A 15,696-nucleotide genomic window follows, 5' to 3' on the forward strand; every position below is an offset into this window, starting at 1 on the left:
AAGACAGAAAGAGCAGTAGTGGAAAAGGTAGAAACATTGAGTATGCGGAGCATATTCCGGGAACACTAAGTAATTTGGTGTGATTGAGGGGAAATGGAACCTCAGCTGTAACCTGGTGTGATTGGAGGGAAATGGAACCTCAGCTGGCCAGACCATGGAGTTACTGCTCTGAGCACCCACTCCAGGGAGTCTCTCAGCTTTCCCCCGTTTGTCCGTGCTAAGTCGCTCAGTCGTGTCCGATTCTGTGCGACACTATGAGCTGTAGCCCGCCAGGCTCCTCTGTCCATAGCATTCTTCAGGCAAGAATACTGGAGTGGATTGCCATGCCCTCCTCCAGGGGATCTTCCTGACCCAGGGATCGAACCCGCGTCTCTTACATCTCCTGCATTAGCAGGCAGGTTTTTTATAACACTAGCGGCACCAGCTGGGAAGCCCAGTTCACCTTTTCTCGGCTTCTAACCTATTCTCGGTTCGCCTGTCCAGATCTCTGCTGGCTCCGCCCCTCTGGTAGTGCCTGTGGCCACGCCCCTAAAAAAAAACCTGGCCAAGAGGTGGAGTCTCGAAGGTCTGCTCACCCCCGCCTTCTTATAGGCGCGCGAGGCTGCTAGTTGGCACCGTTTGATGACGTCACGGTCATTGACAGAGAAGCCGCGGCCTTCGCCACAGAAGCTAGCGGTAGTAAGAGTCTGAGTTGAGGTCCAGACAGGCTGGGGCGCCTTCAAAGGGCTCGGCGGGAAGGCCAGGGGTTTGTAGGCAGGGCGGCGGGTTTGTGGTCTGCAGTGTCGTGAGGCTGGGGGAGGAGTTTGGAAGCCCATCGACCTGACTCCGGCATCAGGGTTAGGGGGCGTGTTGGAGGGGAGGCTGCGAAGGGCGGGTGGGCGGCGTGGTTGTCAGGCCTGGGGGCTAGCAGAAACCTTAAGGTCGGGACTAGGGTGCGGGTGGCGAATGCTCGGGGTCTGAGCAGGGAGATTATCTTCAAGGGTTCGCCTTTGGCGATGGGTGCACCACGCTCACGAATCCCTCTCCCTTCCTTCGCCCGCTTGCTCCTGGTGGCTCACGCGGGCGGCAGGTGTAGCATGTCTGGTCTGGGGACCTTCGGTGGCACCCGCGCCGGGCTAGGACTGTTGCTGGGCACCGCCGCGGGCCTTGGATTCCTGTGTGCCCTTTACAGCCAGCGGTGGAAACGGACCCAGCGCCGAGGTCAAAGCCAGAGTCGGTCCAACTCTCTGGACTACACGCAGACTTCAGAGCCTGGACGCCAAGGTAGGAGCGAGGCTATTGAGGCCTCAGTGACTGTTGAGGGGTGGGCTTGGGGTCGGGGCTGCTTGTAGCAGAACCTGCGGGACAGGACAACAGAGGAAAAATTAGGGGGGTGGGTGCGGGGCCCGAGAGTTTCAAGTTTGGGGAAAGTTTATCGAAAAGGAAAAGCAGTCTTCCTCTTCTGTCGTCTTTTTCCTGTAATCCCAGGAAAGTATATAGTGGAAAGGCTTAGCTTTCACTTTTAGTTCTGGCCGCAGAAGTGCTGTGTATGTATTAAAGTTACTTGCTTAGTGTGGTTGAGGTGTTTAATAAGTAGAGGAAAGGTCCAAAAGAAAGTAAAAAGAGAATAGTCTTGGAGGAATTGAAATTTTTTGAGGCTTATGTATTAAATTAGGTTAACATTAACATTCGAAGACACCTTGGAGACTATATAGTTCAAGTTTTTTTTTTTTTTTTAATCCTTATGAGTAAGTTGAGATTGAAAAAACTTGTGTAACTTTCCCGAGGCTGTCACACAGCAAGTAAGTGGCAGGATTGGGCCTGGTCACCTGGTCCTGTGGACTTCCCGCAGCATGGGGCCAGGAGTGCACTTACTGCAGTTGAAGCTGAATATGGCTGGGAGCCAGCCGCAAATGGTTAGTGCTTTCTGTTTTGGAAAACTTTAATGTTAACCCATTAGAGCAAAGCATCTAGGGCTCGTCCAGACCACTCCCCTCATGTGTGTGTGATAGAAGAGCATTCAAGTCATCTCACCTCATGTTCATTGGGAACACGTTTCCTCTGATGACCAAATGCCAGATGGTTGGGAAAAGTTAGTTTTTGAAGAGTTTTAAGAGTTTTCACCTTAGCTTGCAATTGTTTGTCAGCATTTTTAAGCTGGTAGGAACATAGCGCTGCAAGTGGTGCTTGCCCTTCCTTTCTTTTCCTTGTATTTTATTTGTTGGTTTATAATTTCTTAGCTGTAGTCTTTCTTATACTGAGGTTGGGAGGTGGTAGCCACATTCCCAGGGATCTTTCTTGCTTTACATACTGGAACATTGTTGGGTCTGTACAGTAATCCAGGCTTTATTGTTACTAGATTTCCTTTAACAGCTTTGTGCTTGCTTGGACTGTGGGTCCTGCCTTTCTGGTTTCTTTCCTGTTTTTACATTTCCCAGGCCGCTTGTCCTAGGTATCAGTTTTCTAGCATTTTAGAATTTACTTAGAGCTCAATTCAGGGCTTGGCAATGATGTTTTTTCCCAGTGGGGTTTGGGTGGGTTTTTCCCGGTGTACCTTTTCTCTCAGTAACTGCCCCTGTTTACCTTGCCACTCTCTGATAATACTAAATGAAGCTCTTGAGAGGAAAGAGTGTTCTTTGTTATTCTTTGTGAAGTGCAAGATCAGAATTTGAGTGAGCTCAGTTTCAGTTTTGCTGTGTGGTAAGAATTGACTGCCTGGGATTTGGGCAGCAGGGCAGCTACCCTGCCTGCTAGATATCGTGCTCTTGCGAGCATTCGACATTATCTGCCAAGGTGTACGTGCTCATGAAGGGCCCTGGGTGCAAGGTTTTTGAAACAGAGGGCTCTTGTGGACATTTTGTTTTGTTTTTTTCCTTTGGCCATGCTTGCAAGATCTTAGTCCCCCAGCCAGGGATTGAACCTGGACCCTTGGTAGTGAAAGCACGGAGTCTTAGCCACTAAACCACGAGAGAATTCCCTGGAGAGCTCTCATTTAAAGATTGGGACCTTGATTTTTTTTTCCCCTGGTTTGTTACCTGGGACTTGTGAATATCTGAGCCTCAAAGATCTTTGTAAATTGAACTCCAGTGAGAAGTAAGAGTTCTTGAGTTCTGGGTGCAGGATCTTCTCGTCCCTCTAGCCCATGGGCATCGCTGTCTCCTGTCCTCTGTCCTCCAGTCAGGCTGTTGCGGGCAGTTCCGGGTGAGGCTGGCGATGCTGCAGTGCTGCCAAGCCTTCCACGAGGACAGGAGGTGGTACTGGACCGCCTGGAGTTCGTGCTGACCAGCCTGGTGGCGCTGCGGCGGGAGGTAGAGGAGCTGAGGAGCAGCCTGCAGGGGCTTGCTGGGCAGATTGTGGGGGAGGTCCGGTGAGTATTGCAGCCTTCTTTCCTGCCTTGGCCCCTGCACCCTAGCTTTTCCCTGCCCCGACAGCTTTCTCAGCCTTTGCTGTCTGTTTATAAGGACACAGCCGGTTTTCTGGCTTCTCACCTCACTGGCAGGGAAGCCGTGTGCTTGATTCCTTGCCTTGCCTGAGTTCTTGCTGCCTTTGGGCCCTCGGGGTCTGTTGCAGCAGCTGAAATACTTTGTCCTGTTTAACCTGGTCTGCTCTGTAGGCTGGGTCCCACCAGCTGCCCATCTTGCTCTCCTGAGGGCAGAGACCCCAGAGTTTCTCTGCTTTGGGCCCTTTAATGAGCAGCAGTAGTAAGAGGCTCCCTCATGGTGAGGGGAAAGGCAGGCTGGAAGGGCCTAATGGCACCCTCTGGAAAGGAGCTTACTTTTCAGATCGCATATGGAAGAGAACCAGAAAGTGGCTCGGCGGCGAAGGTTCCCATTTGCCCGGGAGAGGAGTGACTCTACCGGCTCCAGCTCTGTCTACTTCACGGCCGCCTCGGGAGCCACGTTCACGGATGCTGAGAGTGAAGGCGGGTGAGTCATCTCTCCTGGAGACAGCTGTGGCTTCAGCCAGGTTACATTGTGTAAAAGTAATGTTTAGAATGAAAAATTCATACCAAGCTGCTGTAAATAATTTTTAGAACAAGGTAAGGATATAAACAAATGAAATACAAAAGTTGAAATAAAAGCCATCCACCACATGTCATGCTGACAGATGGAAGTGTTTAACAGCAGCTAAGTGTTTGCATCTGTTGTTTTTCTCAGAGTAGGTTTGCTTTTTACCTAGTTATTAGACCCTTTATTTTTGTTTTATTGTAACATCAGTTGGGTGGTTTCCTGTTATCAGGAGGACTTTGTAAGCTTTCCCTGCCTCGGGAAGTTCTCTTCCCATGGGGAGATCTGCTTGTGTGCCCTCGCCCTCTTCACAGGTGGACGGTGACTCACCTGAGTAACTGGTGGGCCAGCAGGTCTGGCCATAGGCCTTACTGTGAGACAGGGCTGCAGGCAGGAGTCTGGTGGAACACCCAGGTTGGTCAGGCTGAGGGCTTTTTGGTTTTAAACCACTGGTGCCATTTTGAAACTTGTGTCCCACGGATGGAGTCTGAATGAACATCTATGTTGCAGTGCTGTTAATAGCAGCATCTGCCCTTGTCTGCTTTCAGACGCAGTCATCCAGGTGGCCCATGTGAGGTCTAGAGGCTGGTCTCTCTTTGTGGCCTTTGCTGACCTTTTTTCCTCTTCAAGGAAGAGGCTGGTGAAGTGAGCACTCAGGCCTGTCCTGTCAGGGCAGAATGACTGGTGTAGCTACAAACATGCACATGGAAATGAGAAGCTAAACCAGTCTTTCATGATGATCTTTGCAGCATGCCCCTCTTCAGCTAAAACACTCATAATATTAACCAGTTTATTCCTCTTTGTGACAGACATGGTAGAAAGCACTTCAGAGGTATTTCCTCAGTCTCACAAAGGAGAGAGGGGAGCATCTCTAAGCAACCCAAGGAAGCCAGTTACTTGACATTTGAACTTTGAGTGTGGAACATAAGGACAGGTCACAGCTCTGCCCAAGACTAGGATAATAGAACTCAGAGCCCTTCATGATGATTTTAAGAAATTGTACAAGCTTCTGGGGGTAGCACGAGCCAGAGTGATCAACCAGGGAAGTTTATGGGTGCTTCATAGCTTGGGGTCCTCACTGGGGCTCCCAAAGCCATACAGGGCCGGACAGGGCTGCCAGCGTCCTGTAGCAGCTGGAGAGAAAGGGTGGCTTCCTTAACAGCAGCTCCAGCAGGCTCAGCCTTGTGACCGACCCTGTGGCACGTGGGAGCTGATGGCCGTGCATGGTGTAAGACTGCTTTAGCCGGCTGCGGTCTGGAGTGGTGGCTGTGGTGAGTCATTCATCTGGTCCTGGTCAAGAGAGAGGAGACCAAGCCTTGGGGATGGCTTTAAACGTGTGGGCCCTGGGGAAGGAGAGCTTCTTTGAGGGATGAAAGAGTAAGACTATTTGATGGGCAGTTCTGCTCCACTGAAAGCTGTGTTCTCGCTTTCTTCCAAATAAAACAGCTCCCAGGGCATCAGCTGAATGTGCCAGAGTCCGAATCACTGGGTGGGTTGGTGAGCTTGTTCCCAGAGCCCTGTTCCAAACGCAGCTTTACTTCCCTCCTTGCAAAACCCAACTCGCCCTAATACCAGCTCTCCTGGCAAACCTGCCCAGGCATTCCAGCCAAGAGCCACTGCTTGCAGCCTCATTGCCACTCCTCCTTGGGCGTTCGCTTATCACCTCGTTCCTCTTGGTCTTATCTTCCTCACCACTGTGGGGTCAGAGCCCAGGCCTGCTTGTCTTTGCCTCAGCTCAGCACCTCCTATGGGGCTTAGCAGTTGGAGGAAAGAAATGTAATTGCTGGGAGGGCTGTGTGTCTAAGAGTCCTTGATCCCTGACCAGGGGGCTCTCCTTAAGGAGCAGAGTTGGCCTCCTTGCCTCAAGGGTGCCTGCAGTCCTTGCTCCACAGTGGGAACAGTGTGTCTAGCCTGAGTGCACAGGACCAAAGGACCTTTTCAGAGGTCTGTACTTATCTCAAAAGCTGCCGGGCATGTTGAACAAAAGGGCCACCCTTTTCCTCTGGTGGATTTCACCAGCAGCTGGGTGTGTGGTCCAAGAAGTGTGGGAGAATGCTGCGACACCAGCTCTCACTGGGTGGCAGCAAGGTCTCCCGACCTTTTCCTTGCCCATGTGAGCTCCCCGGCCTTTAGGGCCCAGGGGGATCACAGCACTGAAGGACCTTTCTCCTGGCTCTGTTCCCTGGAGACTGCACTCAGGCAGGATGAGAGAGGGGTCTCTCCCCATGTGCCGAGGCAGCCTTCAGCTGAGCCGGGAATGAGTGGGGTCTCCTCCTCTTTTTGCAACGTGAAGTGATGAGGCTCAAGCTTGCACCCCCCAAAATCCATTTACTCCTTTTGCCTCTGGGCCTGGTTGGGCTGAGTAGGGGCACTGGTAGCCACTGATTTCATTTTCTGGATGGGGCAGGTTATTGTCTAAGCCTAGGAGCCTAGGAGAGTTTCTCTAGGCTGCCCCTGCGTGGTCTTGCTCACCACCACCCAGGATGGTTGTGAAATCTGATACTACTTTTCCTTGTCCCTTTAATTTCTAAAGGTTTTACTGCAAATTGCTTGAGGGGGGAGATACTTATAGAACCTTTTTAAAAAGCAAGGTTAGGAAGGTTTTAAATACTTTACAATTTCTTGTAGTAGATGTTTCTGAAGCCCCATTGCTAAATGCATCTGAAAGCTCTTCTATAAAGAAATGGGACGGATGGATTGGACCCCAGGTCTGCTTACTCACTTGCTCCCTTGTCCTCTCTGGCTTTCCAGATAAGGAGGACAGCGCTTGGGCTGCAGTAGTCAGCCCCCCTGACCTTAGGCTATCTTGTTGTGACTTTGTTTGTGTCTCTCCTTCAGGTCTGATTTGCTCCAGCCACAGGGATCCTACCTCTCTTTAATTTCAGGACGGAGGAAGGCTTATCCTTAAGTAACTCAAGGATCTTCCCTGTGTCTTGGAACCTGCTAGCTCAGACAGAACCTGCTTTCCCTTCACTCAGCCTGGGGCTCTTTGGTGTCTGGTTGTGACCCCTGGAAGCCTTATCTTCTGCTCTGCTCAGTTTTTGTCTGACTCAGTTGGCAGTTGGGGAAAACAGTATCATTAGCTGCTGGTGGAGGCAAAGATCCAAGAGAAACAGTGGATGCAATCAGAGTAGGGCTCCCCAGGAGACACCTGGATGGCAGCCCCACAGACAGCTTCCTAAGGGATTTTTTGCATCTTCTGCCTTTCTTGCTTCCACCTGCAGCCCTCCCCTGCTCCCCCAACCAGTTCCCAAGGTTTCCAAGGGCTACTCCCATTGTGGTTGAGGTTTGGTTACTGACTTGGGACAGAGGTATACATTGAACTGACAAAGAAAATATGTATATCTGTGGCCACCCACTGCCACAGAGGCTGGCATCCACCGATGTTAGTTCTGGCAGGTGCATTTGGCTGATAAAGCAAAAATGATTGACAAACCCTTCCCCTCGTGAGCCATCGAGCTCCACCTACATCTTAAGGTTTCTATCTTAAACTTTTATTACTTTACTTAAAAGAATATATGCTCCCTAAAGCAATCCCATCTAATACTAAAATATAGGGGGGATATTAATTCCTCTGCCCTGAGAGGTCTACTGACATTTTGTTGATACCTTTCTAGGCTTTCTGTTTTCTGGCAGACGTGGTGGTAGCTAAGCAGGGGATTCTCATATTAGCCTCTGACTGTCACAAGGCTCCGAGTTGGTGACTCTTCCCCTCCCAGATCATTTTCCCATGGTTCCCTAGGAAGCATTCTCTCAAGACTTGAGTTCCCCCTCAGTGAGGGGCATGGCTCATGGTCAGTGCTGATGGCCGCAGCGCTGTGGAGAGCCCCTCTTTGTGGAGGAGGCTAGACCCCTGGTGATCTGAGGTTAAGTAATCCCCTCCCTTGACCTTGTCACTTTGTTTCCCCACCACAGTTACACAACAGCCAATGCTGAGTCTGACTATGAGCGGGACTCTGAAAGGGAGAGTGATGGTGATGGTGAAGATGAAGTGAGCTGCGAGACAGTGAAGATGGGCAGAAAGGACTCCTTGGACCTGGAGGTGGAGGTGGCTTTGGGTCCGGAGCCTGAAGCCCTGGAGGCCGGAGGCTCCCCTAGCCAGGAAGATGTGCTGCCGCTCCTGCAGCAGGCAGACGAGCTGCACCAGGGCAGTGAGCAGGGCAAGCGGGAGGGCTTCCAGCTTCTGCTCAACAACAAGCTGGCGGTGAGGCTCCGACGGCCCGTCTACCTTCCTTCCCCCTGCTCACACCCACGAATGTCAATGACCCTGCCAGGTGACACAGGAAGGGAAATGAGGGTGACATGGCGAGTTTCTGCATCTACCCTCAGGGTCGTACACCCTTTTCCAGGGAGGCCGAGTGCCGCCCCTCAGGGCCTGTGTACTCCCTGCCCCAGCGCTTCCTCCCCCACCACCCCCGGGTAGTTGGCTCTGGCAGGGCAACTGCAAGAGCTCCTCTCAGCATAGGGGGAAATGTGGAAAGAACTGGAACTTTTCCCTTTGATTTCCCTGAGGCAGACCCACAGCTGCTTGCCCTATTTGAAGTTTTCATCACCAGTGACAAGTGTGTGGGTCACTTAATCACAATTCCCTTCTCAAGTTCACTGCCAGAATTTATGCGGAAAGACTGAAGGCAGAAGGGGACGACAGGATGAGATGGTTTGGTTCGGTGGCATCACTGACTTGATGGACATGAGTTTGAGTAGGCTCCGGGAGTTGGTGATGGACAGGGAAGCCTGGTGTGCTGCAGTCCACGGGGTCGCAGAGTTGGATGCGACTGAGCAATTGAAGTGAACTGAGCTATAAATGCCCTCAGTTAGCATTTCCCTTTTCCTGGGCCTTTCCACACGCTCTTGCTGTGACTCATTACATGTTGGAGTTGGCCTTCCCTCCTCACAGCATTGGGAGGCTGGGATGCCCCCACTCTGTGGGTTGTGCAGTCTACTGACTAGAGATGTCACCAGCTAACTGCAGGTGAGAGGCCACGTGGATGGCCTGATGTGTGTTTACGACACACTCAAAGGTAGAGTGTGGGGAGGAGGTCAGGGCTCCGGTTCTCTGCAGCTGAGAGAAGGGGCCCTCATCCCTCTCTTTCGGTTGCAGCATGGAAGCCGGCAGGACTTTCTCTGGCGCCTGGCCCGGGCCTACAGTGACATGTGTGAGCTTGCTGAGGAGGCGAGTGAGAAGAGGTCCTATGCCCTAAGTGGTAAGTGCTGACAGCCTCCTGGTGCAACTGACTGATTCTGGGGTTGGAGCCAGCCCAGCGGCTTGGGGCCCAGGGGACCCACCAAGACGCAGGCTATCAGGGCAGCTGGGGCTCAGGTACTCACCAGGGACAGACTGGCTCCTGGAGACCCATTTCCTCCTGGAGACACAGAGCAGGCTCTGCTTTTCTGCATGGCATGGGGCTTGAGTCACACAGGCTTATGTGACTGTAGTACAGCTGGCCTTGAACATCAGTGATTTGAGCAGCGCAAGCACGCGCACAGTCCGTGGTTGCTTGGGCCTGAGGATTTGTTGTTGCTAAGTTGTGTCTGACTGCAACTCCACGGACTGTAGCCTGCCAGGCTCCTGTCTGTGGGATTTCCCAGGCAAGAACACTGGAGTTGCAGTGTTCTCCAGGAGACCTTTCCGACCCAGGGACTGAACCCTTGTCTCCGGCACCGGCAGGCAGATTCTCTGCTGGTGAGCCAGAGGGCCGTCAGTTACATGTGGACTTTTGACTGGGCAGAGGGCCAGTAACCCTTGCATTGTTCAGGGTCAGTTGTAGTTGTTTTAGTAGCACTATTCTTTGTCCTGATTCTTTAACTACAAAGGGCAAAACCTTTCTTAATCTGAGGAGGGTTTTTTTTTGCTGTTTAAGAATCTAGTTTCAGTTACGGAGCCTGTGGGGCAGGTGTTTGTAATGAGTGGAGTACGTTTGGTGTACAGGAAGGAGTAGTTTGGGGGAATACCACTAGCCTACAAGTCCCTAGGGTCTACTTAGCCAACTCTGTTGTCAAAAATCTGTTCCCAGGGCCATGTAGGGTGCATCTAATTTGTGCCAGGTTCATAGCCTGTCCTCTACTGTCGTGAAGATTTTAAAGAGACTGGTTTTATGGGGAAGATGATGTGTCCTGCCTAGCTACACACTCTCTGAGTCAGGCACCATCAGTGGACTTCCACATCTCCTGGTTCAGTTATCTAATTAACTGAACTATCTGCCTCCCCACTTTTATAAGTACAGCCTCACAGACATTGAATTTTTGATAATGTAGAGTCTGACAGTACCTCAAGGTCATTATTCTATAAACTGTTGTAGAATTCTGCCAATACAGAAAAGTCAGTTGAGCTGAATGTTTGATCTTCAGAAAAATCCCTGGAAGTTGTAACTGAAGGTGCTTAATTACTGTCTGTTTCTTTTCAAAAGTTTCTGCTACCTCTTCTGGGTTTCAGGTGAGGATTCTGACCAGCATTTGGGGCTGGTGTCTGGACCCTTAGGGGCAACAACCACCTTTCCTTTTGATCATTTCTTAGTACTAACAGCCAACGTGAACCCTGGAGATGGAGCAGTGGTTAGAGAAGCAGCTATGCCCACACTGGTCTGGCTCCCTGTAGCACCCCCAGACAAATCTTCCTTCTGGAGGTCAGGGGACTATGGAGAGACTTTGAAGGCTCTTCTCTCTGATTCCAGCTTTTTAGGACCATTGTTGGATCTAAAGTTCATTTTGTGTTGCCTCTAGAAGCTGGACTGTCAGGAGGCTGCAGGAACTGGTTGCAGCCAGTTATTTCCCTAGTGAGTGAGTGCTTTGAAGCAGGCAGAGTGAAGTCCCCTAAAAGACAGTGTCCCTCAGTGGTAGAGCCATATGGTTCTGCTTGGATAGGGGAATTGTAGGGTTCTCAACTGTTCTCTTTAAATGTATTTGTTGTACATACAAAATTATACCACGATTACTATCACTTATACACAAGGAAACATTTCAGATTAGCCAGCCCATCACCTCAACACATTACTTATGTTCCATTCTGTGTTCCCTTTCAAGCCTTCACCATTGAAAATTTCTTTTTATTATTTCAAATTTTTATTATATAGTTGACTTAACAATGTTTCAGAGGTATAGCAAAGTTATTCAGTTATACAGATATACTTTGCAGATTCTTTTCCATTATAGGTTATTACAAGATATTCAGTGTAATTCTCTGTGCTACACAGTAAGTCCTTTGTTTATTTAATATATAGTAGTTCATATCTGTTAATCTTGAATTCCAAATTTATCCCTCCCCTTTGGTAACTAGTTTGTTTTCTGAGTCTGTTTTGTAAATAAGTTCATTTGTATCATTTTTTTTTTTTGCATTAAAAAAAATATATTCCACACATAAGTGATGTATGGTATTTCTCTGTCTTCACTTAGTATGATCTCTAGGTCTGTCCATATTGCTAAAAATGGCATTATTTCATTCTCTTTTATGGAAGCCCTCTAATCAATTAGCCCTCTAATTGATTCTAAACAGATGTCCCATTTTGCAGTGTTGTTTTCTCCAGTGTGTAGATGTAATGGTTTTCATCTAGAGGGCTCCAGCTCCTTGATGTTCTAGGGGACCCTTGTCAAGAGCCTGCATGTGTTTAGGCCTTGATTTCTGTTAGTTTTGGTGTCTGGAAAACTTGGGTAAGGACTACATGAAAGTCATCCTTGGTCAGACGCCAGGGCATTTGGCTCTAGTGAGGCGTTCTGGCCCAGAGCCATGGTTACTGTTCCTAGATCATGGTCCTCTTGAGAATTTGATCAAAGCTGTGGACCCTAAGAAAATGGACATACACCTAATATTTCAGTGGGATTTCATGGACACCCTAAGGCCTGTCCACAGACCCCAAATCAAAAACTCTCCAGGTAATGATCTACTAGGGAAACTGTGATTGCTTTCGAGTCCTTTTATATTTGCAATGCTCTGAGCACGTCAGGTGGGTGTTGTATAACTGGGACAGCTAATGACAGAGATAGGGAAAGCAAGGCAAAGCGGAAGTTATCCTTGAAAAGCTATTTGCAGCTCTTCACTGTGCTCAGGTGCATAACTATTTATAAGTCCTGCTTGGGTGGGAACTGAGAGAACTAGAGCAGTCCATCCTCCCACAGCCTGGAAGGGTCACGGGAGCCCGAGTCAACTCTGGATCGCCTCTGTCTTACAGGAAAAGAAGAAGCCGAGGTCGCTCTGGAGAAGGGGAATGAGAATGCGGAGTGTCATCAGTGGTAATAACACCCTGCAGGGCCCCAGAAAGAGCCAGCATGGGTTAGAGGGGAGCAGAGCCCTTTCTTTTCTCTGCGTGGCCAAACAGGCATTTGCCAGAGGCACCAGGAGAGGAAGCTCTGGCCTTTATTTTCTTACGTCCCATCCTTCCCCAAGCCAGGGACCCAGGGGAGTTTCCTTGGGGAAGTGCCTTGGAGTGAGACAAGAAGAGTAGTACAGCTTCCTATTGAAACTTGGAGAAATGAGTAGCGTTGTTGTAAGTCATCCCTGGCTTCAACCTTGAGGCTCCTGGCTCCTCAGGGAGGTTGGGACGTTGGCAGTGCCCCTCTCCCATACAAGCTCTTCATTCCCCTAGCTGCGATCCCTGGCTGCTGGTGGACTTTGGCTTCTTTGCTTTGCTAGCATGAGGAAACATAGATGTGAGCTCACCCCCAGGAAGTTTGGCAGTCAGTATTAGTCCACAAAAGCATCAGCCCTGTTTGTGATCTCATGTGGGCAAAGTCCTGCCACCTTGTGTGGGTCAGGGCCAGCCTGTGGCCTGGAGGCCTGGTTCTAGCACCTCGGTTTTAGTCCAGGTGTTCCTTTTCCACCTCCCTGTTGCTTTCTGTAACTCTGCCCTCAGATTGTGCGCTGGAGAGGCCTTGTTTCCCCATCTGTTGCTGAAACTTTGCAGTGCCTCTTTTTAGATGCCAGGTCACTGTTTCTTAGACCTTTGTTTTTGAAGACAGAAAATGGGAAGCTAGATGGCTTTGTTCCCCTGGGAGGATGTGGAGAAGAGGGCTGAAATTGGAGGCCTTTTCTTCCTCTGCTTCTGTTGGTAATTCTAGAGTATACCCTTCCCAAACAGCTTCCCAGTGACGTACCAGTATGCTTGCCAGGCTAAGCAGACATAGTGTATTCACATTTCTTACACATTGATGCTGACTTTTAGAGACCTGCTTAAGTTTTTATGACAGCTATGGCTATACTGATCATGAGGGGACATTTGGATTGAGACCTTGTCTAAATTTTAAGTATAAAAGAGCCTACTTTTTTTGTACCCAGTGTACTTTGGGGAACTGTGAACCTACCACTGTATCTGCTAAAGAATATGAATTGGGACCATAGGTCTGTGAAAAGAGGAATTATGTACAGATGAAGTATTGGGCAGTGCCATCAGCCATGGGTGGGAAGCCCCTTCCTGGCAGGGATGGTCCTCAGTCCTGTGCCTGAGCCTGCCGCTGCTTCCCCCCTAGGTATGCAGTGCTTTGTGGTCAGCTGGCTGAGCATGAGGGCATCCAGAGGCGCATCCAGAGTGGCTTTAGCTTCAAGGTGAGAAAGGCTTCTCTTCCTTCCCTGGTGCTGGTCTAGTGCAGGTGACCTGCTCCAGCCTAGCTCTTTGCAAAGGTGTTCCTACCCTATAGCTCTGTGACTTGCCTTTCTTCCCATAGTAACTCTGCTTTCTGATGTTAACTTATTTATATTTCCACTGTAGGAACATGTGGACAAAGCCATTGCTCTCAAGCCAGAAAACCCCATGGCTCACTTTCTCCTTGGCAGGTGGTGCTACCAGGTGAGCTAGATTTCAGGGCTTGACACAAGGGCCCCTCCTGAGACACTGATCACTTTGCAGGGAAGATCAGGGTCCTCAACATGGTCTGGCTTGTGTCACTGCCTCCAAACAGTCATGGTAGTGGTGATTGGATGCAGTCCTATTTGGCTCCTTTTTCTCTCAGTAAAGAACATTCATTGTTCTTAAAGATACGTAAGCTTTTAGTTACACCTTGATCTTCTGATGGCAGGTCTCTCACCTGAGCTGGCTAGAAAAAAAAACCGCGACAGCCTTGAGTGAAAGCCCCCTTGGTGCTACTGTGCAGGATGCCCTCTCAAGCTTCCTAAAGGTATCAGGGAGGGAAGGGAAGGGTGGACAGCAGCCAGAAAGGCCAGGGTGACCTTGTTTTCCCTAAGGACATTGGTATATTGGGAGGGGTTTCTGGTAGAGGGCAGTTTTATGTGTGCCCGTTCTGTGGAAGATTAGAAACCACTGGAAGGGCTTATTAAAAAAAATGTAGACTCACTGAATCAATCTCCAGGTTGGATACTGGAACTCTAATAAACTTTAGCCTGACTTGGATTTCGGAACCTCTTACTGAAATGCATTCTCTGTTCTCTAGGCTGAAGAACTACAGCCAGGATTTTCCAAAGCAGGAAGGATATATATTTGTAAGGTAAACTCATCTGCCAATTTCAACATAGATGAAATATATGTATGTTGCCATTTTTTCTTGAAAGCATACACTCATTCCCTTCTAGTCTTCTGGTGGTATTTCTCCAAGGTTTTCACTGTTGTCTCTTCTCAGTGCTACAAAGAACTAGGGAAAAACCCTGAAGCTAAACAGTGGATGAAGCTGGCCCTGGAGCTGCCAAATGTCACTAAAGAGGTAATACTTAAGAGCTTTTCTAACACAGGGTCCTTTCACTGAGTCGTCATGGGACTTTTCAGGAAAGAATATATTCCCGTGGTTCCTATTTCCCTCCAAGAGAGCTGCACTTTGCATGTGGGCTTGTTCATATACATCTCACCTGGGGAGGAGACAGTTCGTAGGTTCCAGGTTGTCCTGGGAAGGTGGGAAAAAGACTGGTAATAGCAAGGAAGCAAAGGGCCCATTCCCAGGTACCCATGGTTTAGGAAATGCTGGCTTGGATTTAAAGTCCTAGTCTTATTCTCTTGTCTTCCTAGGATTCAGCTTTCCAGAAGGACCTGGAAGAATTGGAAGTAATTTTAGCAGAATAATCACATTTCAATGGGCTTCATGATTCGAGGAAGGAAAAAAATTAAGTCTTTTCCCCTTAGGTCCTGCTTAGATCAGGAAACTGAGCAAGACTGCTTAAGGGAGTGTCTTGACTCCTAGGTCTGACTGCTGCTTGCTACAATTCCCCAATTTCTTCCTACTGGTTAATTTATTCTAATCCCTTACCTAATCTGAAATTGGGGAAGTACTTGAGACCTGGGTTTCTATTACTTTTTCCATAAAGTGAGTTCTCAAAAAATCAAGACTAGTATACACCTGCCCTAGGGTAGAGTGTGGATACAACACTGAAGGCTGCCTTTCAACTGCTGCTGAGGTGGATGAACTCCAAAGAGCTATAGGAACAAAACACAGAATGTGTACGCTCTAATCTTTTTCACTGATTAATATTCAGAACCAAAGTGTATAGTCCTAAGATCACACACCCCAACCTACCAGGGCGGAAGGTCGGGGAGTCCACGGGTATTGCCTCTGCTCAGTCTATCATGTGGATCGTAACTGTACTCCTGGGCTGAGGGCTGGACCACCTGACTTCCAGAGTCCTGGCAGCTTTTGAAATAGCAGTACATAAGGCTTATGACTGAAAATGATGATCTGTAAGAGTTGCCTGGAATATATTTTGGTACAAACTTGAAATAAATCCAAAATTTAAACTTAACTAGAAGTGATTATAATTCCCTTTCTATGTTTGTTTTCATCT

The 15,696-nt window shown here is 49.1% G+C and overlaps 1 protein-coding gene across 4 annotated transcripts; it reads left to right on the top strand.

Annotated features, from left to right (window-relative positions):
- Positions 596-15,670, top strand: RMDN3 (regulator of microtubule dynamics 3). 4 transcript variants are annotated; one of them, XM_018054441.1, is made up of 13 exons: positions 596-678; positions 1,070-1,263; positions 3,157-3,346; positions 3,762-3,905; positions 7,902-8,190; positions 9,088-9,190; positions 12,149-12,209; positions 13,443-13,518; positions 13,682-13,759; positions 13,989-14,087; positions 14,361-14,414; positions 14,547-14,627; positions 14,927-15,670. In XM_018054441.1, exons 2-13 carry the CDS (start codon positions 1,077-1,079, stop codon positions 14,978-14,980), a joined length of 1,416 nt encoding a protein of 471 aa, XP_017909930.1. In that variant the 5' UTR covers positions 596-678; positions 1,070-1,076; the 3' UTR covers positions 14,981-15,670. The 4 variants fall into 4 exon arrangements, with proteins under 4 accessions (XP_017909930.1, XP_017909931.1, XP_017909929.1 ...); XM_018054442.1 differs by having other exon boundaries at positions 609-675; XM_018054440.1 differs by lacking the exon at positions 596-678 and adding an exon at positions 685-836.

The sequence above is a fragment of the Capra hircus genome, chromosome 10, assembly GCF_001704415.2.
Source record: "Capra hircus breed San Clemente chromosome 10, ASM170441v1, whole genome shotgun sequence".
In the NCBI taxonomy this organism is placed as follows: Eukaryota; Metazoa; Chordata; class Mammalia; order Artiodactyla; family Bovidae; genus Capra; species Capra hircus.